Raw genomic sequence first — 26,966 nt, forward strand, 5'->3', positions numbered from 1 at the left:
TAAATAAAATAATGAATGTTTATTAGGATAAAAAAGTAAAATCACAGTATTTACAAAACATCAGAGAGCATTAAAAAAGTGTAGAGTAATAAATATACAAATATGCTACATTAACCACATTTCACAAGCAAGAGATAAAACTACATTGATACATTTTTTTTTTAATAATAATATTTTTTCAAACTTAATATCTATTAACTATTATTATATAAGGTTTTGTACAGATTTTTCAGGCAAAATTTTGTGCAGGTCCCAGGATATTCTTCTTTTTTGGAATGACAAGGTCCGGTATTTTGGATTTGGTTGGTCTCCTTGCACTCCTAGTTCTCATGTTTTCTTTATTCTGTAAACACAAATAACATGTTAGTTGTGACAGATTACACAGACAGGCTTACACACAACTACTTTGGGTATAACTCAGAAAACAAACTCATCACTTGCTTACAAAACCCGACTTTTTCGTTGTTTTTTAGTATGGAGTTTATTGAAGGTTGTAAAATATCGTTTTTGTTGATGAAGTTTGTTTGTTTGGTCATTGTTTCGTTGTTTTATAATGCATTTTTAACACTAAACGAATTAAAGGTGCTCAGAGATGTACTGCACTACCGACTGACTACCACGACTCAAATGTCAGCGACCCAATGTCACAGAAATCGGTAACAACTGTTAGCATTATCTGGCCTCTCTTATACCTGTACTTGATGTCCCAATATCGAAAACCCTTAAAATTGTCGTACCTGGATCCACTTCAACCCCCCCCCCCCAAACCAGGCCCTTTCCGCCACCACTACACACAAAACTAACCCCCTGAATCGAGTACACTGACCTACTTAAAGTCACAGCCTTCTGTAGATCAGCACAAGAGACATTTCCTATGCCAAAATTCACCGCCGGTGCAATTAGTGAGTGAAAAGCACCAAAATGGGTTAGGGAGTGTAGAAACTGCTGTGAAAACCTTTTTCTTTGTGGTCTTCTGTGAGATGTCTGGGTACCCAAAAAAACACAATCCCTTGACATTTGATGGAAATATTCCACTCTTTAACCCATTACTGCACTTTACCTTCTATCATTTGCATTAGGACCATAAACTATCTAGTCATATGCCGCTGAATGTCTGAAGGCCTTATTTAAACAGCCACTACTTAAAAAAATGTATTTATTTATGAATGAAGAATTTTCATACGTACAGCATATTTGTTTAAGCAGTTTTTAAACTATGTACTTACATCGTCTGTTACATTCAAGTCTGGCATGGAGGTAGACCTGCGGCCCAGTCCTGAGCCAGCCCTCGGCGTGGAGTGGGTGGAGGAATCGGTGCGTCTGTCTCCAGTAGATCCAATACTGCCAGTGGATTTTTCCTAGAGAAAATCAATCGAAACGGTTAGTTTGCACTACAAATTAAGACGACACAAGGAAGATTACGATGGAGTTTGTAATTGAAGACAATCTTTCTCTGTGATTGACAAAGTGGTCTGTGGTCACTGACCAAGAAAAGTCTGAAATTTGAGAGTATATTTGTGAGTCACAGTACCTCAAAAGACTAACCAACAGTGCGGGTAAGCCTGTTCCTACTATAAAAAAATTAAAAAATACAGTGTGATAACTTACAGTTGTAACTGGAATGTCTCCATTGAAAAACGGGTCTGCAGGCAAATACTCCTTAAAGTTCAGGTTTTCATTGGGTACAGATTCAGCTTCTGGGTACTTCTCTCTCAGTTTCCTCACCAACTCCATCCTCGGTGCAGTGGCGACAAACTTCCTCGGATACTGGAGTTGGTCCTTGCTGATCCTCTGAGGAGTCGATCCTGAAACACATGTGAAAACTGTGTTTGAAAACATTCCTGTTGTGTATTTCGTCAAGCATTCACAGTAGAAACTTGATTACAAGCCTATCATGGGGATTACCAAATATGACTTGGTTATCAAGGTCTTGTTAACGAGGTTCCACATTTAAGTGGTCAACCAAAAATGATTTTACTCAACAAAGTACTAATGTTCATTTAACTTACATCATTAGATAAGATCTTATGGTATCGTATCAAAATGTAACAGAATATTTATTTATTCATCTCGGCATTACAGTAAATACATGCAGTTTCAACAAATCAGGTTCCTGTGTCAACAGTGACCAGTGGGAACGAATCAGTGTTTCTCCACAACAATAAAATTCTTAAAACATCTTCTGATGGAGATGGATGTATATTAGGGAAGTATATCATCCAAAATGTGAAGCTGAAGAAAATGATAAATGATTCTATCAGTACGGACAAATTAAACAAATTTGTCAAATATTCAATTATTAAACACATATAGTAATATTTGAAGAAAGGTTATAGTGCGAAGTAAGTAAAGATAACAATTCATTCTATTCAATTTAAAAAAGTAGTTACACGAAGCAGAACTGGAACAAAACGACGAGCGATTTCTATTCTTTGATGACTTTTGTAACATAACTTCATAGAAGGAAATAAAATAATAATGCTTGAACAGAAAATTATTACAGAAATGTGTACATGAAATAGGGATACAAACCTTGAGGAACATATTGTTTATAGCTGATCGATTTTAAATTCTCCTCCAACGCCTGAACCACTTGAGAAAGCTCAGGTTTTTCATTCATATTCTGCAGTTTAGTTTGAGCCACGTTATTCTGTTCCCTTAGCGTTTTTTCAAAACGTGTTTCATTCTCAATAAGTTTATCTGTGATTTGTTCAACGAAATTCTCAACTTTACTTTCAGACGCCTGCAAAAAATTCAATACTTAAGTATAAAAAACACATCTTGATTTCACTACCATACAAATTGTTGATATACTAAACGAGTAAATAAATACAGTAAATTAATGGTAAGTGATAAGAAAATTCTGAAAAGAATAGGCAGAAACATTAAATAAAGCAGTATAGTACGCTCTAATTTATACAGATTTCGCTTTCAACCCAAACAACCATTAGATAGAAGCTAGCTGTTACCCACGGGCTTCATCCCCGTTTGACTTCATAAGTATTAATAAAACTATTGATTGGTTAAGTTAAGGGGATTTGCCACTGAAAATAGGTAAAAATCATGAAAAATGGTAAAAATATTTTTTTTCATTTCTTTGTACATTGGACCCTATTGCATCCAAAAAGTATGATATAATCCATGTATGAATGTTATTATATGTTATAACCAAGGGGTTTCGCTCTTTACGATAGCTACAAGATCATAGGACACCTTCTCATTCAAACGCGGTTTTCCGCAACATTGAAATTTCACATTTTTCAATACAAAATTTTATATATCTTGAGAGCCACTAAAGGTACATTGTTGAAATTTTTACTACTTATTCTAGACAATATTAGGAAAATATTTAGGTAGAATTAGGTATCTAAGTTAATTAGGTACTGAACAATAACGTTTTTTTTTTCAAACTAATTCTTTTTTCTGAAGAAAAATTATATTTAATGTGTCACAGCAAAAAAAGTATGTGAGATATTACTATGAATCTACCTAAATATTACGTTTAGATAACTGTCTTTAAAAAAACACCAAATTTATCAAAATCCATAAAGAACTCTCTTCAGAATATCGATTTATAAAACCCCTAACAAATTGATCGAAAAACCTCTATTTTATTTTTTTACCACCTATAATTTATATTTAGAAGTAGCCTAAACCAAAATTTTTCCATTTTTTGTTAAACAGTACCCTAGTAGAAAAAAAATAGTTTCACGACTTTCCTCATTAAATAAAAAAATTCACCCTTTTCAGTGGCGAATCCCCTTAAGCTGAAATAAACATAACAGAATACAGTACAAACAAATAATCACCCTTTTAGAAAGGAATTACGATCTTAACACTAATCCTGAAACCATACCCAGACTGACGCTAACCGAAACATCCGGTCTGTGAGACCCCATTTGAAAATAATGGACCCCGCTTAGAAACACAAACCGAAACACTGGGCCTGTGAGACCCTGCTTTAAATAAAATACACTAACACTGGGCTTCTGAGACGGGCATGTTATGAACAGACAACCTGTCAAGGTGTCGGCACCCACACAAAATGATGAACAAACAATATATCAACAGGTAGGGAAGGAAAAGGGGTTGGGGGAATGGAATCCTCCAAGTAAACAGTGTTGCCAACATACGTTTGTGAAAATTCCCGTGGGGTTGTGAGACTGGGGTTTGCACAAGGTTTCTCGTCATGACAAACATTTTAAGTGTTTATGGGGGTGTGACTTTTAGTTTCCTAAAAGGTTCATGGGTACTTTGGGATTTATATATGGATTTGTAAAATTTAAATAAAGCTAAACTTTTTTTTAAATTTGTGATGATAGGCTTACCAGAATGGGAAAGAGTACAAACTGGAACAAGACGCACATAACTTGAAAAAAAAAACTTTACAGACAACAATTCTAATTAAGGAAGATAAGCCTGCTATCCACACAAAAATCCCAAAAACCTAAGCCAAAAACTTACTAAGTTTTGTTGCACAGTTTTTAAAGTCCAATTCTTTACATACCTAAGCTTTTTTAAATAAAACTGAATTTAAAATATACAAGGGATACCTACAGTCCTGGAATAGTGCTGACTTAGGACTTTTTTATTACTGAATATAGATATAATTTTCTCATTTAGAAAACATAGATAGGCCTACATGCTCTATTTCATATCCTTAACTTGAACATAAATACAGTTTTACGGCACTTATTGTTTCAGTAGACAATTCTTATACTTCTATTCTTTCATGCGTTACCTAAACCTAAATAAAATTCATAGTACAAAATAACGTGATACAAAAGTAAACTTACCACAACAGTTTGAGACACTTGTTCTGTAAATATGCTAACACTGTTTTCCAGTCGTGAGAGGTTTTCCTGTTGTTTTCCACATAGAACTTGTACTTGCTCTATGTTCTGCTTGACTCCATTCTCAATATGTTCAACATGTGTGTTTACTTCATTCACTAAACTATCAACATTTTCTTTGATCTGTAACAAATTAACAAATGAGTTTTTTGTTAGTTTAAAAAAATAATAGTTCTGCAGCCCTGTAAGTGTTATGATAGTACCAACCCCTATATTTGCTTAACCCTTCCCGGACGGGTGACGGATATATCCGCCTAAGTCTTTGACGATAAAGGACGGGTGGCGGATATCTCCGCTTATGGTTTTTGATGTTCCGGACGGGAAGCTGATATATCCGCCTTCTCTTCAGACAGACTGGCAAGTGCTTGAGCAGTAACCAGATGTTTTGCGGTACCAAGGCACCACTTTCCTGCCCTCTCCATGGCTGCGCTCTCTCCCACACTCTCCCCTCTCTCCCGCGCCTACCCTCTCCCGCGCCTCCCCCTCTCCCGTGCCTCTCCTACGCTCCCCCCTCGACGTTTTGCCCTCAACACTACGTTGTCATTATTTATTGTTTACATATTGTTCTTTATTTGTTGCCTAACGTTGTCATGGTCATTATTTCAAAGACGGGTGGCGGATATCCGCTGCTTTTCTACTCATCCGCGGACAGGTAGCGGATATATCCGTATAGTTAAAACCGAGTAAAAAATTATTTTGACAGTATGAAGTGTTCCATTGTGTTTATTTTATGTATACTTGTATAACAAAACACAAATAAGAAAAATTAATTTTTATTTTTTCCTATAATTTTTTCCCGTTCTATGTCACGATTTTGCCCGTCCGGGAAGGGTTAAAGTTCCTAGTTCCTACATCAGTATAATTTCTCAGCGAGTTTGATAGTAAAGAGTTCCGTATCCTAAGTCTACTTAAGTACCGTTCAAAATTGATGGTAAAGTAGAAATAAATTGTCCAAACTCCCAATTATCTGAATCACCTAAAACAAAATTTGTTTACCAGAAAAATTAAACTCATTGCAGTTTGTGATAATAGAGTACATATTTTAAATTTTGTCAATCGTATCAATTATGCTTGAGATATATTAAACCGCATGTAGCAAGGTAAGATCTAGACCACCAACCGATTTCTATAAAATATAGTTTTGTGAACTGAAGCGTTGTTGTACAATGAAATACTACAGAGAAAAGATATACATTTGCCCATTTTATTCTTATAGAGAAAGTAAATAGTTTGCTTGTTTATGGATGTATTTTAATAAAATTTGGCTAATTTATTTATTTCATATCATCGTAGTCTTCCGCGATCACGACGGAATCATTAATATCACCTGCGGCTGTGTAGACATCATCATTGTCTCTCCCAGTCACAGAAACGTTGTTGTCATCTTGCGCATTCGCAACAATAGCGGTAATACCATGACAGGTATGGTATTGGTATCGACTTTTGACGATCGATTCTTGATACCAACACCAACGTCTAAGTATCAGGTGGTATCGAGAATCATCACACCCCTAATTTAAATATAGTGTCCATACCAGCGGAAATTCATGAGAAGGAAACACAAACGTTTTTTGGGAAAGCAATCCAAACCTCTCAAGTAATTCTGGTTTTGAAGGTTCGCTGCAGCCTACTACTGAGCTTACCTCGCTCGATAGAGTCTTCTCCTGTTCTGATTGTTGTTCACTAACTGTTTTCACTTCCTCAACGTTTGATTGGATAGATCCGAGTATCTGCAGATTAGACATAGCTGTTTCTTTCAAAGATTCCGCTCCCTCCTCTGTGGCTGTTGCGCCCGCCAACACTGAGGCGGATTCAGACTTGATAGATGCACAACTGCCTTGTGCGGCTGTCAGGATTGACATCACTTGCTTGATATTCTGAAAAAAAGAAAGGTTAGTGGTAGTTGCCACACGCTATAAATCACTCACCAATGGTTTAGAAACATTTTTTTTTAATAACTCACTTTCTCCCATTAAAATGCACAATGGTCCAGATTAGCTTCTAAAATATTTGTTCAAAGGCTTGTGACGGTGCAATTTCGTCCTGGGACAAAATTGTACTGTCGGCCTCGGATAGCTAATCTAATTGAGTTAGTCCAGGGTTAGTGGTAATAATAATAGTATTTAGTTTTTAAAATATGGGCTCAGATATGGTCGTTAAAGCATCAGCTTTCAGTAAATGACACATTCATCACTGCCCAGGTTAGGCCTTAATTTAAACAAATTAGTAATTTGGCGTTAATTCTGTGAGTGAAACACTGGTCGTAATTAACTAAAATCTTAACTTCGAAAATAAAAACAAACCTCTACTTAATGGATATACCGTGTTTCACTTTTGGAATTAAAACCAACTATACTTACAATTAACCGAATCGATTGTCGCGGGTCCACGAGCTATTTCGCCCTGGCCTAACACCTACTATTCGACGACACCAGAGTTATTTCACCACTGGCTAATTACCGGGCTATTCCGCCCTCGACCTACGGTTTCGCGGTGTATATGCGCGGATCCGAGAGCTTTTCCGCCCTCGGCCTAACCCTAGTATTCGACGCTTCCAGGGTTATTCCACCACTGGTTATTACCGGGCTATTCCGCCCTCGACCTATCGTCTCGTTATATCCGCGGGCCCGAGAGCTATTCCGCCCTCAGCCTAACCCTAGTATTCGACGCTTCCAGGGTTATTCCACCACTGGTTATTACCGGGCTATTCCGCCCTCGCCCTACCAGGGAGATGTTGCTAGCTATTCGCCCAGCACTCAAGTCCGACTGTCCCGTGTCCTGCGCGGCTTTTATAGGGATCGCGACGCTAGCGCAGTACGTGACCGCTCGGAGAACTAATGACCTTGCGCGGGACATTTGAAATCGTCTGAACGCTCGCTTTCTGATCTCGTAATATTTTTACCGTTACAGGCTGTTCCAAGCTTTTAGTTAAACCCTTAGAATTTTTTAACAATTTAAACAAAAAAATGGAAAACTAAAGTAAATTTTTAAAAGTGGCAAAAAATGTTAATGTTTTAAATTATAGACCAGTGGCAGTATTGTCTATACCATACTGGTATAGGCCTATAGAGGAATCTCGATCACATCCACATGACAGATGGGCTAAAATACACCCAGTTGCGTTTGGGTGAAGTTCAAGAACTCCAAATTTTGCCAACTCTAAAAAAAAAAATATTTTAATAAACAGAGCGATTGACAAACTCCAAATTTCACCAAGTCCAATAGCAAAAAAAAAAAAAAATGTTAAATATTTATCGTTCCACAAGCTCCAAAATTCACATATATCAAAAGAACAGTCCTGGCCAGCAGTTGCCACGGTCAGATATCAGACTCCACACAATATACGGTGTAAGCCACGCGCCGCAAAACAAAATTGTTGGTCTGTTAATGCTTTGTAAAGAATGTAGAATTGAAAACCTAATCCAACCCAACCTAACCTAACCATGGCGGACAGTGCCTGCAATGTGACCGTGGAAACCCCTGCAGCAACTTCTGGCCGGGACTGTATTTGGTGAATTTTGGAGCTTGTGAAACGCGCTGCTTATTAAATTAACGTCATTGGAGTTTGTGAAAAACTCCCTTGTGTTTCGATACCAGTAATTGATGATAGTAATACAATACTTAAAACTCCACACTCACTTCGTTGAACTGGTCGACAAGGGTGTTGATTATTATTGGTTTAGCAATAACTTCTTTATTTTGATGTCTTATAGCTTCAACTTGATCAACAATTTCAGTGGAAAACTTCATCAACGACACATGGCTCTCTGTGATTTCAGAGATCAGCTTCTTCTGTCTGGTTTCGAACTGAAAACATATTTACACTTGTAATTATGTAAATAAATACACAGGAAATACTTTCTATCTGATTCAGAATGATGTCACAATGATATGATTTGATTTAAAAATCAAATAAAACAGACAACATAATATCAGTTTTAAATTGTAAAATATTTATTTCAGTGGTATCAGAATCAGATATAGATAATTTTCAGAGAAGCACATAGTTAGGTATACATTACTTAAGAGATACACAACTAAATTGCCTAAAACAAATTTCTGACAGTGATAGCAGAAAGTCAAAGAGTTAACGACAAATTAAACTAGATATTTTGATCAGTAATGATAAATAAGTAAATTCAGTTTTTGTTTCTACCTTGGCGAGATTATTGCTTCCCTCCTCAGTGACTTTGGTGATAAGATTCAGCTGATCTTGAATGTTCTTCATCGAGGGCAGAATATGTGACTTGATCACGTCTTTGTAAAGGTTTACAAAGTGTTGTATTATTTCCTCCCCTCGTGACTTGCAAGAATTGACTTCACCAGTAAACTCCGTTTGCTGGAACAAAACAAGAAACGACACCTTAAAAACTATTAATTAATCACTAAAAAGATCAATGTAAAATATACATATGACTTTCATAGTCACCTGTCATCGTATATCTACAGGGAGTCTCCTTAACTACCTTACAAAAAATTCCAAACTGGCACATGAAACACAATCTTTACACTATATGCACAAACATGGGACTATTTTACTGTCACTGACAGCATTTTAAACTAAGAAGAGAGGTTTCAGGCCTACTGGTCCATAATAACTACTATGGTCCATTAGGCCAGAAAACTCTCTCTTCCTTAGTTGAAAATGCTGTCAGTGACACTGAAATATTCTAATGTTTTGTGTATATGGTGTAGTTTTGTGTATATGGTGTAGTTTTGTGTGTCTTGTGCCAGTTTGGACTCTTTCCCATTCAGGTAAGCCTACTACCTGTGGAGCTTAACCTCAACAATTAAAATGTCCCAATAAGAAGGCACTCTTCAGGTCACGTGAGTGCTAGCGCATGCGCGAGAGCGAGGAGACGACGAGAGATGACTAGAAGTTTTGTCTTGCCGCTGCCATCGAACATCCAACATGCGTACGTGCTAGGACGCTAGGGACAGGGGGTAAGGACCCCACATTAGTTACGGTGTTAGGTGTTAGTAATGTAATTATTCTGAATTCACATAATTGTTTTCAGGTCATGTAGTCAAAAATGTTCATCTAATTTCCTGTGTCATTATTGTAATATTAATATTTCTGTATTTAATGGGTTATTATTTATTATTATTTAATGGGTTAAATCATCAAAGCTGGCTTTTTGGGCCTGTGACTAGCGGTAAATTGTCTCCTCAGGTTGAATAAATGAGGCCAGTTTTCGTTTCCAACACGAACAGTTTGGTTATGGTAATCATTCACATGACCAATTCACCCAAAATGTAGCCGTGTGTACCACATGCTACCCTCACTAAATATTCAAATAGTCTAGGCCTCTGTACTCTGTGGCACAACCTTAACATACAAAAATTGGGGAAATTCAGGTCTGGTTAGCTATTTATTATGCTTTACGCTACAGTGGCAAATTTTCTTACGTTTACCTATGTGGTAGTAAATTAAACATATACATACATATTAGTCATATTACAACAAAACACGTGTTATCAGCTGACAAGACAAAAGTTCGTTGACTTTGCACATCACAGTAACAGCAAAACCTCCAGCTTGTAACCCCAGTAATTGTGCTCAAACTTTCAACAACAAAATTTTACAGAACATAAAAATGTTGTAGTTTACCAAAATGATTACTTCTTTTATAAAAAAATATATTAAAAAATCTGGGATACATTATAAAATTCTGTAGGGTTTTCAGGACATCTGTGATCTGAAATTGGGGTCTTATCTTGAAGAAGAGGTTCAGAGAGCTGTAGACACCCTATACTAGGATGAAGATGAACAAGAAGTATTTCAATACATACCTTATTGTGAAGTGTTTCATTCCTTGACTGTGCAAGGGCTTTCATCTGGTGTTCAAAAGATTTAATGGTTGATAAAACATTATGGTTCTCTTCTTCAAATAATCTGTTCACAGTACCTTAAACAAAATCAATTGATAACTTAAAAACTTAGGCTCCATCTTATTGATACTAATTTACAAAGATTTTAATGGGTTCTTGGTATCAAATGCGCTTTGCTGATCAGTCTCAAAAAGAATTTATAATTGTATTGTTAATCGATTTGTATGTCAAGTATTCAAACAAAATGTACCCATTTACGTTTTCATGTGGAGTTTTTTAAGAGAGCATATAATATTGAAGATAAATGTAGATTTCATCTAGCTTATAAATTTAACTCTGATACTTCATCACAAAAACAGATCACAAAGCTTACTGGCATTTTTGATAACTTCTTTCACAAACTGCTTTTCTTCGTCAAGGAACGAATCAAGCTTGCTTTTGAAGTCCGCAACCTTCTTGCTAGCATTTTCCTTGTAGCGACCCAACATCTGCAGGTTGTCTGACTCGTTAGACCTGTGAAGCACAACAAGTTTGCAATTTATAGGAAAAATTGAAATTTCATACATTATACCTAAAAAGAACTAAATCAAGTAAATATACGATTTTCAAATATAGCAACAATGTCTTATCAAGGCTAAACAAAACTTAAAACATTTATTCTTACTGTAAAAACATACTAGACCTAATGTTTACAATAAAGTTGATCAATTTTAGTTTTTTCTATTTTCAAGCCCATTTCATTATTACCAAACTTGTCTAATTGAAATTTTCTTTAATATTCTTTGACGTTTAAACCATCTGACATTCACTATATTAAATGATAGGCTGAAATAAATGGGTGACTGCAATAAAAATATAACATGAGGTTTAAATTATTATAACGTCTTCAATCACGTTTCATCTGCATAATTTTTCTCTGATAACAAACACAGAGGATGATTTGGACAAATATTTACTTACTGCTTTCTATCAATTTTGTCGTGCAATCGATTGCTCTGGTCTAAGAGGTTTTCCAGCACAGACTTGCAAGTTTTTGCTTGCTCTGTCAGACTGCCTTCGGTCTTTTCATATTCTTTGATAAAATATTCCCTGACAACGACTTCCTTTGCGAATTCTTTCATCTTCTCTTGACATCTTTGGCTTTCGATTCTGAACAGATTATCAAGCTCTTCATATTCGGCACACTTGTCGTCAAAGTCGGAGCTTAAGGAACTGAACATTTCCTAGAGCAAAAATACTGTATTAAATCGAGCTATGAGTACTAATACAAATATTATAAAAACTAGTGCACCTGTTGCTCGAATTCAAGCAATTGCATAGTTAGTATTACAGGCGTTATTTCAAAACGAATAATCCTGACAGTCATATAATTTCCGATGTAAAAGAGTCAACTCCACGATAATGTAATCAACCACTCCACTCCAGTTTCCGAAACTGAAAACGAACTCACTCTGAGTTCAAGCCCGAGGACTTTTAGCCCAGGCGCATATTGAGCTGTGCGGCACGATCCGGGCAGTGCAGCACAGCACAGGGCAGAATTGGGCAAAAAGTCTGTGTTGCACAGTTGACATCGCATATTGGGAAGCAGAGTCGTACAGTTTTCGTATAGGAGTGACACAGTTTCTTGTGTGAACACGTTGTTAAATATTAGGATTTGAGTTATGAGTCAGATTCAGGTGCTGATTTAGATTTATTGTTTCTTAGAACAAGAAAGAAAGGGCGAAAAATTTGCAATGTTTAGTGATTTTTGTATTTTCTCCCAGATTTCACTCCTGTAATTACTCTTTATATACTTACTATGAATGGTAACGTAAAAAATTGATAAAAACGCACAATTTCTATTAATTATCCTCTAGATCCGTCACAAAACACTAGTCAACCCGGCGCAGGTGAGCAATGCGGCACAGACACTTGTGACTCGACCACAAGTGCGCGCAGTCCACGTGCGGGACTGCACTGCCCTGCGCTGCGCTGCGCCATAATATGCGCGTGTCCTAGCAAATACATGGTTTACAAAACACTGCCCTGCGCTGCACTACGCTGCGCTGCTCCGACTGCGTCTCAATATGCGCCGGGCCTTATAACAGGAATTGGTGAAATGGGGCGTCTACACAAAAAATACTTTCATTATTAACGGAGGAGTAGTGTTTTGTAGAAATCACCTTCACGTATTATATATAAGGATAATAGTGTGCAGGCTATTTCCTGCAAACACAGTTAAATTAAGAGATTTAACTTATATTAATTTAAATTGACAGCTTTGAATTTCCAAACAAATGGGTCTTAGGACTCAACAGTTGATTTGCCACTAAAAATCTTTTTCTCTGGTCACAATATCAGGTTTTGGATAATAAAGAATGGTTTTAAAGGACTAAAACTAAAATATGTATCTTCTACTGCGTTAAACAAGTTCAAAGAGTCAACCATTCCGTTATCAACACCATCTTTGAACGTCCTTCCTGCAAGAAGCGGATTTTCAGGATTTACGAGACAATAATTTAAAATGGAATTACCACAGTAAAGAATTACATATATTAAAAATTGAAAAAAAACTTTTTTCAATCTCAGAAAAAATTTTGGTAGAAAAACAGAATACTACACTTTTGAATTTAATTGTTATGTTATTTTAATTACCTTTGATTGTTCGTACGACTCTTTGATTCGTGAATATTTTTCATGTGAGTCTTTCACTTGGTCGTCCAGCTCTTTCATTCGGCTTATCATTTCTTCATGAGACTCTTTAGAGATATAGAACCCCTCTCCTTGCCTGACAGCTTCCAGGTCTTTTTTGAGCTTCATTATTTCTTCAGACGCAACCTATCAAAACAAAGTAAGTGTAACAAGCGAGAACAGGTCTGTTGAAGACTACATGAAGGGTATACCCAGAAACTGCTTGAAATTAGTTAAGCACAGCTTTACAATAAAGACTGTAGGCCCTACTTTGAAAAAAAATGTTGCAGAAAAAGTGTGAAGCAAAATAAAGTTTTATAAAGTTTCACCTGCATAAAGTCCTTCTTGGAGATGGTCTGGTTTCTCACTGGCTTGTTCTTGATGGATCTCGCTTTGGAAGCATAGTTCAGTGTGCTCTCCGTTTCATCCAGGTTGGCCTGCGCTGGAGATATTGTTCCGATGATGCAGGTCTTAGTCTTGCCACCAAGCGAGTCTTGTAAAAACCTTGTCAGTTTTGACTCTCTATAAACAAGAAAATCCTTCACACACCGATATCCTTAATTGTTTATTGAAGTTTATAAAATTAAATCCATGAAATATAGTGGAAATGTTAATGTTTTGAGAGTTCTATAACCAAGAAATAATTATTATTTGCTGATTACTCAAGATGTATTTTTCTTTTTCATGCTTTTAAGCACAAATGGTTAACTTTTTGCGAGAAGCACTTACTTTCTTAAGCTTAGGTTGCATTCTGAATATTTGTACCTGTAAGGGATGTGTGGGTTGTTCTCCGTCAAGCATGTTATGACTCGGCCTAACGTCAACAGAGACTTGTTTATGTTTGAAGCCTCTGCAAGTCTCTTGTTAACCCCCGTTGCAGATTTGTGTATGTTTTCGCTGGCTCCGGACTTGGACACGTTTTCACTTCCAGCCAAATCCACGAGGTGGAGTTTGCCACATCGCAGTACATCATCTTTGCCAGCAACTGCACTCTCCTTGATATTCACGTTGATCGTAAAAATTGTGTGTGATCGGCTGAAACATTCCATCATATGTTAGAAGCAAATCAAACCGATCAGCATAATAGGATCATGAGATTACTTATATGATTTGAACAACATTAACTCACCATCATCAACAATGAATTTCAAACGTACTTATATGAATTGCAACAAAAGATCATATTAGAATAATTTAAGTTTTTTTTTACACTGGTATCAAGCTCATATCACCCTAAAAGCATCTATAAAGCTTGATTTATTTCAATTAAGAATCAATAATTACCATCAAGATAAACTTTCCTATTACAGTAGTACTGTACATCTGTAACAAGTCTATCATGGGGATTGGGGATTGTCAAATATGACTTGTTATCAAGGTAGACTTCTTATCAAGTTTTGCAGTAAGTTAGGGGTGGTAAAAATCAAGAGCATCTAAAATGACACTTGTTATCATGAGTGACTTGTGATTGAGGGTCTTATCGAAGTTCCTTTGTACTACAAAAGCATAGTGTGATACAAATTATGAACTTCATTAAATTTTAATCATTAACAAAAACTGACTTGTATCTTACCTTGAGTTGAGGTTCATCTGAGTCGCAGCCACCTGTCTCTTCTCCGCTCCATGCTGAAGGAGTTTAAACACCTCCTCTTTGCTTTTGACAGGTGTTGGCAAAAGACCTTTCACAATCACTCCTCCTTCCAAATCGTCAATCAGTCTGGAAGTAAAAACACTATGTGTGAAATCCAGCAAATTGTACATGCTACTATTTGAATGTACCCAAAGCCTTAATAAAGAGAGAAGGCAAGGAAATTAAAAATCAAAACACATCTTCAGTGTTTGTTGCAACATCTACGATCATGGGAGATGGTCATTGCAACATTGTGGTGAGTCGGTGGCTCAGTTGGTAGCGTCACGGACTTTGGGCCCAAGGCAGAAGTGTCGTGGGTTCGGATCCTGGTCACTGCCACAAACTTTTATCAGTACAGTTCACCTTTGTACTGTACCGGCTCACCCCTTGCTTTGCTGGATACGTTCCACGCACAGATCTGTAGTCTATGTGGACGGGCAAATGCAAGGTTAAAAGAGGCCGCCAACCTCTTTAAAAAAAAAAAAAAAAACATTGTGATCATCTCTCCAGATTGCAGCAACATTCATGAACTTTTTTTTGTGTTCGGAATTTTTAAAGGCTCGAAAGCATTGAAAGAGAATGAATGAAACGCTGTACGTGAATGGACCATTATCCACAGGCTAATAGTGTTTATCGAAAACCGAAAACTAACTTCCCCGTCCTAAACAAAATCCAAAGACGTGCTCCTCCATAAAAAAAGTCACTTGTACTTTACATTTCCAGAAACACCTGACATGTTCTTTTTGGATAATATGCATGCAAATCTATATACATATTTTATTTTGCGTTTCAGATCATGTACAGTTAAAACGTGAAGCCACAGAAACCTTTTCAAACTTTAGAACCACGGTAATCAAACGATCAACCAAAACCCATTTATCCAGAGGTTGATACTGCTACAGTTTTTATTTGTAAATTTCTAACATTGAAACTTGAAAGTACTGTAAATTACAAGTCCAAAAATGGTGGCCATTTTGCTGTCTGAATAGAATCGTTTTATTGAATAATGAATATACATGTAATAGACAGAGTCACAATTATTATAAAGACGCATTAATGTCTAATTATCTAGAATATCCACTTTAGGATCATTTATTAAAAAGTCCAATAATCAAGAACATCTAGATCCGGTTTAGAACTATTTAAAGATTATTGATAAACTGACTTTTCTCATGATCAAACCGGCAACCAACTAGATTGAACACTCCGAAACCTAAATAAACTTAAGTTGTTAAGAATGTACCGTAGAACACAAGGGCCAATTTAAAAATTTTAAGAAATGTTTGTGAGGATAGCAGGCTTACTTGAATGGGAAGAGTCCAAACTGGCACACTAGACGTAACACTACAAAAAACATTAAATTCACTGCCACTGACAGCACTTTCAACTAAGAAAGAGAGTTTTCTTCAGGTATAAAATGGTGGCCGGGGAGTTGTTGAGACTAACAAGGTAAAAAAAGGCTGTGTGTCTTAACAACTCCCCGTCACCATTGGACCTGAAGAAAACTCTTTCTTCCTTAGTTGAAACTGTTGAAAGTGCTGTCAGTGACAGTGAAATATTCAAATTTTTTGTGTTTACAGTGTAAAGTTTGCTATCCCTTTTGCCTGTTCGGACTCTTTCCCATTCAGGTAAGCCTGCTTCCTAACAAAAAATCTTTAGTAGAGTATTTGGATTCATTTTCCCTGCTGCTTTCTGCAGACATCCATCCCCTGACTACTTTACCACAATGTTCCACAATACTTACTTAAGGTCTGTTTCTTCATTATCCTTAAGGAGACTTCGCAACCTTTCATTGTACAATTCCATGTACGACACCGACACTTGGTATTCACACGCTTGAATGGAAAGTTCATGGAACAAGTCGTGCATGGCTCTCGGGACAATTCCTGCGTGGACGCTCTACAGTAACAAATGAGTGTAATTACTCGTTGGTTAGAGATCAAATTTTTTTTTTCTTTGAGAACTTAATTTTTTGCAGTTATTTTTGTAAGCAAAAAATGTTACATAAATAGGCTACATTGAGTCTGGTGTGAAAAACATTGAGTCTTTATGCTGGAAATGTTTCCAATCCATTACGGTTCATCATCAACAGCAATAGATTGTAAATCAGCAAATGGTTCGATATTTTGTTAAACTCAAATGGACTAATAAACAAATCAACACAAAACATATTTACATCATCATTAGTTGGACGTACAGAACTAACAATCAAATTGGCTACAGCTGTTCCATAAGGATGACAAATCTACTATCTTTTATCTATGACTTAACTTACCTCTTCCCAACATGCATCAGGGTCCTGGTCCCCCGTCATGGTGTAAGTTTTCCCAGTTCCAGTCTGGCCGTAGGCAAACACTGTACAGTTGTAGCCCTGAAGCACTTCTTTGATCATCGGCTTTACAACCGCATTGTAAATGACAATCTGCGAAAATCAGCAAGCTTAAATATCTCACTGCCGGTATAAATATTAGTGGTAGGATGCATCCAGACTTGCTAAAGTAATAAAAACAACATACAATCGGTTTAACAACTGCTTGGCCAGTTTTTATTCAAATTTAGCATGTAATAACTTAGTCTTTTTTTAGCGAATTTCCCTATAGGGAAGTAGCTATTACCGTAGGTGGCACGGTAAGACCTAGACCCGGGACCGATTTACTTTTTCATTTTGATGTCCCCAGAGGCCAAAAACACTATTCGTTCAAATTTTTATATATGTAGTATATATATATATATAGACATATATGTATATATATACGTCCGTGAACGCGATAACTTGAGTAATTTTTGTCCGATTTTGATGAAATTTGGTTTAAAGGTGTAAAGCGGGATAAACTTGAATGAGTTCGCGAACCAGCACGACCGGACCATGGGAACGGGGCTTTACGGGGGGTTTTATGGGGTAAAAATTGGTTTTTCTCACTTTTGACCCTCAAAACACAAAATTTCCCAATTTCTCTTTAGACCTTTTTAAAGAGCTTAAAAAAACAAATAATTTAGTATATAAAAGTATTTTTGTTCGATTATTAGTAACGGAGAAAATTGTAAATTTAAAATTCCCATGTTATTCTTATGGAGAATATTGTCAAATGTTGTAGTTTGCTTGTTTATGAATATATATTTAATCAAACTTGGCAAATTTATTTATTTTCTACTAAGCTATCAATATTTTACTCAAAAACACACTTTATTAGTTTCCTTGTAGCAGCAAACCTAGGTACTTGTTAAACCTAATGTTATTAAAATATATTTAACTGAAAATCAATTCAGACAAATCGAAATTCGCTTAGTCGGCAGGTTTGCTGCGGCGGGGGTATTTGACTTAAAACAGTAGGCTACAACCTCTATTTCTGTAAAATTACGGTTCAGAACTTATTGCAACTTTTTGTGATTTTCTGCCATAAGAGGTCATAGTCCTCACACCGCTTACCCATGAAAAGGGTTGTTGACAAGCTAATGAGAGAATGTACAGTATGTCAGATTGGTATTATTATTTTTTTATTTAAGTTGCAGCACATGTCAGGCAGGTAGGTAACAAGTATTGGTCTTTGACTAAACAACACCTCAACCAAACATTTAGAAAAAATTGTAAATTGACGCTACTACTATTCTTAATGAATGTGTAAATAAAGATTATTTGTCTATTGTCTATTGTCTATTGTCTAGGTACTGGTAGGCCTATAGGCAATGTTTTTTTGTTATACTAACTCAGGTAATTGTAAACTTGTAAACTTGCATTTAAGATATATACCTACTGTATTGGTTGGCCATTGGAGCTAAATATAGGGTCAGTACATAGGAAATCAAACTTTATATTATTTACCTGTTTTGATTGCTCATCAAAAACACGATCGTACAACAGTGTTTTGTTCAACTTAGAACTTTCAGCACCACTTTTGATGGTCACTTCTTTCTTGCCAAACTCGAGGACATTGGCTTTCTTTTCCTTTGAAGAAAGTGGTCTGAAACCAGTTATGAATAAATTAGTGAAATTTGATTAACTACAAAAAACAAATGACAGGCTAGCCCACTCTCATTATAAATTACAGAAACTTTATCTAACGTCAAGTTATTTTTATTTTGTTTTAGTTTTATCTTTATCGAGGATTTTTTGTCTGGTCACTATTCCGCCTGTGACCGTGAAGTCTAGTGTAGTGCTTGTTCTATCAACTTCCATACATCAGTGTTTACAACAGTTTCCTGGAACACAACCTACTAACATGTTTTCGGAGAAACCTCAAGTTTAGAACATTTAAAAGAATTGATGATGTTATTTACTCACAACTAGGCTTATGTAAAAGAATTTGCAAATCAGTGTTGAATAGGTGCTACATGTGTTTAGACAATGGGGGTGTTTACTTTAAACAGCTTCTCTAACATGTACTTACAATAATAGGCCTACTGTTATAGCTATGTTTAATACCAGCTGTAGTTTAGCTGCATTTTCGGTACGCTGACTTTTGCCGCACCCTGTATATATATATAGGCTATATATACGTAGGCTAAAGGGGCTCATGAAAAAAAGAAGAGATATGGCAGTTTATATTTTGTGCAAAATCACACAGATTCCCCCAAGCTTGGTTTATTTTACGAGGCGACATCAGTAAAATGCTTACTTCACACAAAAATAAGAATTTACTCAAAGATTGCAAAAAAGGATTAAAATTTGTATACAAATTATTAAATTATTGGTTTTTCATGACTTACCTCACTCTAATATATGACTGAATGTTAATGGCCTGAGCATCTGGTTTCTTCAAGTTCATCTTGCCAGCCATGTTGTACTCAGGGTTTGGTCACAATATTTTTGAATCTGAAAACAACAACCACAATATTAAATCACTTTTAGACAAAACTATAATTTTCTTACATAGCCTAGGTAATAATACTTATGTTCTGACTACCGCCCGGTATCAATTATTTATGGTTATCATGTTAAATTTAGGAACAGTCATTTCTTGTTAGGACCCCCTTAAGTTTAATCCCAGCTGATTTTATTACATAACTGCCAAATTTGTTTTCTTCATCCTTGGAACACATATGCAGGCTTTCTAGCTTCAAGTAGGATAAACTTAACCAGATTATTCGGGAGGTCAAAACAATTAAAATCACGCAACAAGGCATGTGTCCTATCTTGAACCGTTTAGCGTTCAACCCCTGTAGCTCAAACTGTTGAGGATATGAATATATTTGTAAAAAACACATATACAGACTTGTTAACGAGTTCAAAATAGGACACATGTTGTATGGCATTTTTCGCTTTTTTTGACCTCCCAAATAATCTAAGGTACAGTAGGCCAAAGTTTGTTATTGTTGAAGCTGGACACCCTGTAATAAAGGATATGGTAGGTAAATACTTATTTATAACCTACCTTAACTTATCCATAACTTACCCTTAACTTACCTTAACTCATGGAATTTACCAACATCTATTTAATATCTAACGGTACCAGTAATGAATAAACAAAAAGTGTGATCAGAGATGCAACTCGGAAATAATGTAGGCCTAGTCCTACACAGTAAAAAATAAAGTCTACCTTACCATGTTCTCAATTTTTTTTTGACGGGTCTCTTAGTAACAGCTCTGCTACAAAACAGACAAATGATCCTACGAGCTGCATAACAGATTCTAAAATAAATTGAACCATTCATTGAGGCAGGGGCCAACTCTCAATCAAGGGGAGATCCCCCCCAGGCCAGGAAAACACAAATAAATTGCTGTTGTGTTTATTATACTGACATTTTTAAAAAAAGATTAGAAAATTCAGCCATTATTATCCATGAGTAGCCTATATATGCACATGCAATAAGCCTAGGCCCTAGCCATCAAAAATATAAAATAGGCCTATGTACAATAATCTCACAGCAAGTGGAAACAAAACCAAACCATGTTCAAAAATTTGTGTGGCAAAATCTTAAGTTACATAACTTAGGCCTAAGTTAATCAGTAAAATGACCCCGTCGCAGCAAACCTGCAGACTAAGCGAATTTCCATTTGCCTGATTTGATTTAGACTAAAATGTCTCCTTAAAAATATCACATTTATTCCCTATTTAAATAGAATCAGTTTAACACATACTTAGGTTTGCTGCAACAGAGAGGGTAAAAGTGTTTTTTTATGTAAAATGTTAATAGTTAGTAAGAAATAAAAACATTTTCCAAATTTGGGCAAAATATGTTAATAAACAAGCACACTACAACGGTTTACTTATTCTCCATAAGAATAACATGGGAATTTTAAATTAACAATTTTTTGGAATTTTCTCCGTAACCATTAGGTGCATTATAACGCTTCAATATACTAAATTATTTGTTTTTTTAAGCTCTACAAAATAGTTTGGAAAGAAATTTCAAAATTTTATGTTTTTTGGGTCAAAAATGGGAAAAACCCATTTTTACCCCATAAAAGCCCCCATAAACCCCTGTTCCCATGGTCCGATCATGCTGGTTCGCGAACTCGTTCGAATAAACGTAGGTTTACACGTTTGTACCAAATTTCATCAAAATCGGATCATTTTTGCTCGAGTTATCGCGCTAACGGACACACATATATATATATATATATATGAATTTGAACGGATGGTGTTTTTGGCCTCTAGGGACCTCAAAACGAAAAAAAAAATCGGTCCCGGGTCCAGGTCTTACCATGAGTACTACGGTAATAGCTTATTCCCTATATGGGAAATTCGCTAAAAAAACTTTTAACTTACTGCCCCTTTTGAAATTATCTAAATAAAAATTTGTAGGAAAAACAAAAGGAACAGCCAATAAGAAAAGTAAGTAAATGGATCATAAGAATAATAGGCATGGTACTTAATAACAATACTAAGAACGGTTTATAAGGGAGTATTATTTACTTACCAGCCCGGCAACAGTGTAGCGTAGTTGTAGGTCTAGGCCTGTCCTAACCTCTAGGCACAAGGAAACTTGGGTTTGAAACCTTCGATAATTTGCTCAAGATGATTCTTGATCAAATCTAAACCAAACTAAAAAGAATAACTCGACCTTTAGTCAAACGGGCAAATTCTCAAAAACAAATCGAACCGATTCCAATCCAAAGTCTTTCAGACCGTCACATTCACCAGGGGGCCCTGTTTCATAAAAATACTAGTCTAGTATTTACTAGTCCATGGACTAGTAATACTAGTGTATTTTACAAGTCTACGTTTCAAAAACCTACTAGTGTTAAATACTAGTTACTAGTGTAGGAACTAGTATTACTAGTGGTTTTTACTAGTGTAGACAGCAATGTGTGTTTCATAAAGTTTTACTCTTGTAAATTACACTAGTAAATACTTGCTATTTTCTACCAACCTCTCTTCACCCGTATTATTTGAAGTAGACTAGTATTTTTGGAAAGAGAGTTACCCTTCATTACTCACATCATAAAAAAATGAATTTATTAAGTTATTTTTGCTAGTGCGAATTGGCTCACGAATAGGTATGTGAGTGCTAAAATGATAATTATTAGATATAAATTACTATCAATAAATGTGGCGTAGTACAAAATGAGTGAAATTGAATTTTATAATGTATGTACAATCGCCCTATTAGAATAATTATAATTATGAGTTATCAATTTCTGTGAAATTTTAGTCTAATTTTACTTGAGTTAAATTTCATGGTTGTAAACTATTTAGCTATCACAGAGAAAATAATTTTAAGCTTTGAGAGTAACCAAATTAAAACCGCATACCGTTTTGCATACAAAGATGTACAAAAATGTATCCAACAATGCAACATTAATCAGATTATTTTACACCCAATTAAGGCTCTCGGTTTTATTTAAAGACATTTTAATAGGAAATAATAGTAAGGCAATTTTAAAGAGGAGTTGCATTGTATTTTTTGAGGTGCTTATTATTTGCTTCCCTAAATAGCTAAAACCCTGTGATGTACTAACAATTTTGTAGACCTATATTTGATTTTTGGGCGTTGAACTGAACTGCTTATCATAAAAACATTACTTTAAATCCATTTTGGTAGTCTGAATTTGTTATTCAAAGTAATCAAAAAATAGATGTTGATTAGAGCTGTTATTTTAATGTAAAAAACATGTAAAAGTTTAATGAATGCAATAAAAAGTAGAGTGGCGCAGATTTGAACCAGGGACCCACCACATGACAAGCGAGAACTCTGCCTCTGAGCTAACCGGCTAACCCCTGCCATAGCGCCTATGCCATGTTTTACTATACTTGAAAACCTACTTCTCTATTGCTAGTAACGGCGTTGCAATTATTTGTTACATCAATAAACGTTTAGGCTTATTATTCATGGTTTGTAGACTCAAAATTAGAATATCTCCAAATGGTTTTTAACCCAAATATTCTTATGCATTCGAATATTTGAAAACATAGGTTAGGGTACTTGAAAACGTTCCAAACAAAATGTCCTTAGACGATTTAATTACATTCAAAATTTGAGCCTTCTTGTCTTTACTCATAGCAAGCTAAATTTTATATGTCAGAATAAAACAAAAACTATACAAATTGTGCGAATGCGGCAGCAACAGATCAACTTCCACCCAACTGTTGAGCGCCGCAACTAGGCCTACAACCGACTACTACAATCACCGTGTTGATTGCAGCGACGCGACGCCGCGCCGGCGTGCTCATTGATGAACATAAATAATAGCGGTTTGATATATAGTACCGGTATGTGATTGTTTTACTTATGTGTCTATATAGTTATTAATTTAAAGAAAACACTGCATTTCTACAACTATTTACTTTTTGTATAAAATGAAAACAAAATTAAAACTCTTTATAAAGGGTTTGAAAACCCGTGATTGAGGTTAGAAATTTGTTTTGAGAGTTTACCTTGTAAAGTTGGTCACGTGACTAGTAGTTTTGGTCACGTGACTAGTAAAATACACTAATATTTACTAGCGGTATAAAAACGTTTGTGAAACAGAAATTAGTAGGACAGGTAAATACGGGACTAGTATTTACTAGACTAGTAATTACTAGACTAGTATTTTTATGAAACAGGGCCCAGATGAAGGAGAAGGGAAGGAAGATGGATGAAGAAAGAAGATGAAGATGAAGTTCGTTCGTTCGTTGACAACTTTCAAAATTTCAAACACTAGAGTAGTGTTTGGTATCGATATCCGATATATCGGAAATATCGATATTTTGGTTCCGATATATCGATATTTTTATATCGATATTAGACTTCCGATATTATCGGGATATCGATATTTTACTTCGATATTATCGTTAGAATTGATTTTAGCAATTTTTCAAAGAATAATGCAAGAACAAAATACAGCTTAATCATTTCTGAACTTGTTTAGCAGTTATTAAATATTATTAATAACAAATTTATTTGTACACACAAACTATTTCATGTACCTATCTAGTTAAAAATATATTTTTAATCTGGTTGCCTCTGCCTGCATTTGAATAGTGAGTTGGCACGGTTGGCAGAAGTCAATAAAATATAAAATACAAAATACAAAATATAAAAACAATAAAATAATAAAATCCCACATAACAGCAAAAAGTATAGTTTTGCTATTCAATTCTATAGGGGTCTTAAAACAACTAAGTTTAATACCACACTTGGTAGGCTAGGTAAGTAAATCAAGCATGGTGGCCTGTAGCATGTCACTGGCCCGGAACCTTTAAATAATTAATAACTCGGTTCCGGGAGAGGTAACTTACTAATTTTTTGTTTGAAAGTACTAAGTAGTGTGAAATAGTTATTGAATATTGGCATAATTCATTTGTATGAATTCCGTCATGGCCGGACCAGTGACTTGGATGTAATAAGTTAGTGATGTCACACAAGAAGTCCCTTAAAATAATTTTAAGCCATGAGATTGGTTAGTGGCTTAACCTTTCACTGCGGCATAACCTACATGAAACGGGCGCTCGCCAATGGCGGCAAAGCCCCGGAGCGCCAACGAATCAGCGAACGCAATTGGCATTCAAATATTTCAGTCTGATGAATCCCAAAAGAGCAGCGGTGATTGTGCTGTGTTACCCTGAGAGTGGACGTAGCAGTTACCGAACGTGTTAAATAACCAAGGGTAGTAGCACTGACTGGATCCATAGCCAGTCTTTGTAATGGCTCGAAGAGAGAAAATCCCTGAAACCGGGACAAAAGCATTGCCAGAAGGGAATTTACGGGAAATTTTAGTACAAACCTAGACCAAAATAAAGCTCACATTCTAAACTACAGGCTGGTAACGACTGTAACGTTCTGTGTCAATAGCTGAGCTCACACTGACTGTACAAAGTTAAATCATGGGACGGCCGATTACGACCGCGCAGCACCTGGCAAGCAACCGGCACCGACCAATTTTAACCGCTCCGCAGCTAAGTTAACGTGCTAAGAGAGATTTCTTAAATGCTGATTTTGATAGAATTTTGTAATGCTAAAAATTGTTAAGGCCTAGGCCTAGTTTATTGCAATACCATAGAGTCAGTTTTAGAGAGGGTGAGGGTGACAAGTTTACAACATTACAAGGAATTGCTCTGTATAAACTTTAAGTAAAAACCAAACTCCTACCGGTGATGGCGTTTTTCTTGGCCAAATGATTGATCACTAAAGTGGCAATCCCACAAGAATCGTCAATTTGCAAATCAAAGGACCCTCCACAGAATTGAGACAGATGGTTTTTACAATCTTCCATAGAAAACTCTGGTCCTTCATACATAGCTACGGATGCCATTGGCCTGAAATTTCTCCTGAAAACTTGTTTTAAAACACTAGTGTGCATTTAGATCATTGCAGTACCAATATATAGCAAACTCATTATCAAAGTCTTTATAATGCAGGAAAATATAAAAGTTTAAGTTAGGTCGAGTTAAAATAACATAAGAGATTAAGGCTCTTTGAGGTTAAATTAAAAAAAAAAAACCATAACAACAACAATCATAGCACCAACGAACGGCGGAGAGTGGAGAAAAGAAAAAGAAAAAGAAACTAAAAAGGAGCAGCTATGTACAAAGAGGTTTGTTTGAATGGGGAATTAAACATCATACCTAAGGGAGCATGTTTTATTTGGCATGATCATACATGATTTGGCATGATATTTTTTGCGGGGTCGTGACTGGAATAAACCCAGCCAGATCCACACTTAATGAAAATCGTGCTGATTCCACTTCCCCATAGCACTCACGAAAACCCTGCTCAGCATAAGCCAGCTTTGATAGGTCTCAAATAAATAGATTAACTACATCTTATTCAACTCTAACTACTCCTCGCCATTGTGAAAAGCCTGCCGCAACTTGCCCTAAACATGATATCGATAACCGTAAAGTTTAATTTAGTTACTTGAATTAATTTATTGTTGGTTGATCTTGGTCTAATTTAGAAAAAGATATGATTCCCCTTACCCCCCAAAAGATTAATTAACTACTTAGACATTATGGGTACCTTACTAACTGTAGAGTAGACCCAGGAGTCCTTTTGCGGTGTGTGGTACAAGCAAGACAAACCTGGTTGCCGGCGGTTGGTCCTTTCCGGCCGGAGCGCTAGTGTCGCTCCGAGTAGAACTGTCTGCTCGCCTTTGGATCAGCTGATGGGGTTGACTCTTACCTTATACCATAATTGTTGGCGGTGATGTGGGTTATCCCCACATTTTAGACATTCTTTAAATTACCAAGTGTCATGGAATGGATTTCAAATATGTTACTTGATCGTCTCCCACGGTAACGATGGAATCGGAAAAATGTCCTGCGGTCAAAGCGAATTCATTAACCCAAAGCATTTCCCACATTTTCACGGGAGTTCATTTCCCGTGGTTGCTACGAAATATTGTAGTCATTTTGCTTTGCGGTCTCGGTGATATTGTGATCGTCTCCTGCGATCGCGATGAATGGTTAAAATTTCCGTGGTTGTGGGTGTCATATATGAGAACTAACATCGGTAGTTAGAAATATGTGTGTGGGGGCTGCACTGCCAACATGCGATTTCAGCGGCAGCTTCTCAACCCTCGCTCTCCTCACTCCTCAAGTCTACTACTTCAGGGCGGT

The 26,966-nt window shown here is 36.1% G+C and overlaps 1 protein-coding gene across 4 annotated transcripts; it reads right to left on the reverse strand.

Moving 5' to 3' along the window:
- LOC128990021 (kinesin-like protein Klp61F) lies at positions 1-26,654 on the reverse strand. 4 transcript variants are annotated; one of them, XM_054412235.1, is made up of 21 exons: positions 25,498-25,849; positions 21,844-21,958; positions 19,690-19,795; positions 18,806-18,944; positions 17,261-17,407; positions 16,730-16,884; positions 14,929-15,072; positions 14,121-14,390; positions 13,685-13,877; positions 13,320-13,502; positions 11,646-11,908; positions 11,059-11,198; positions 10,647-10,762; positions 9,010-9,192; positions 8,493-8,660; positions 6,497-6,730; positions 4,797-4,976; positions 2,533-2,743; positions 1,609-1,805; positions 1,227-1,358; positions 1-343 (listed from the first exon to the last, which is right to left on the reverse strand). In XM_054412235.1, the coding sequence occupies exons 3-21, from the start codon at positions 19,758-19,760 to the stop codon at positions 230-232; spliced, it is 3,240 nt and encodes a 1,079-aa protein (XP_054268210.1). In that variant the 5' UTR covers positions 19,761-19,795; positions 21,844-21,958; positions 25,498-25,849; the 3' UTR covers positions 1-229. The 4 variants fall into 4 exon arrangements, with proteins under 4 accessions (XP_054268210.1, XP_054268219.1, XP_054268227.1 ...); XM_054412244.1 differs by having other exon boundaries at positions 21,844-21,968; XM_054412252.1 differs by lacking the exons at positions 21,844-21,958; positions 25,498-25,849 and adding an exon at positions 26,368-26,654.
- Positions 26,655-26,966: the final 312 nt, after the last annotated feature.

Source organism: Macrosteles quadrilineatus, unplaced genomic scaffold (genome assembly GCF_028750875.1).
Source record: "Macrosteles quadrilineatus isolate MER2022 unplaced genomic scaffold, UCM_ALF_1.0 Scaffold_1__1_contigs__length_201487025, whole genome shotgun sequence".
NCBI classification, from domain to species: Eukaryota; Metazoa; Arthropoda; class Insecta; order Hemiptera; family Cicadellidae; genus Macrosteles; species Macrosteles quadrilineatus.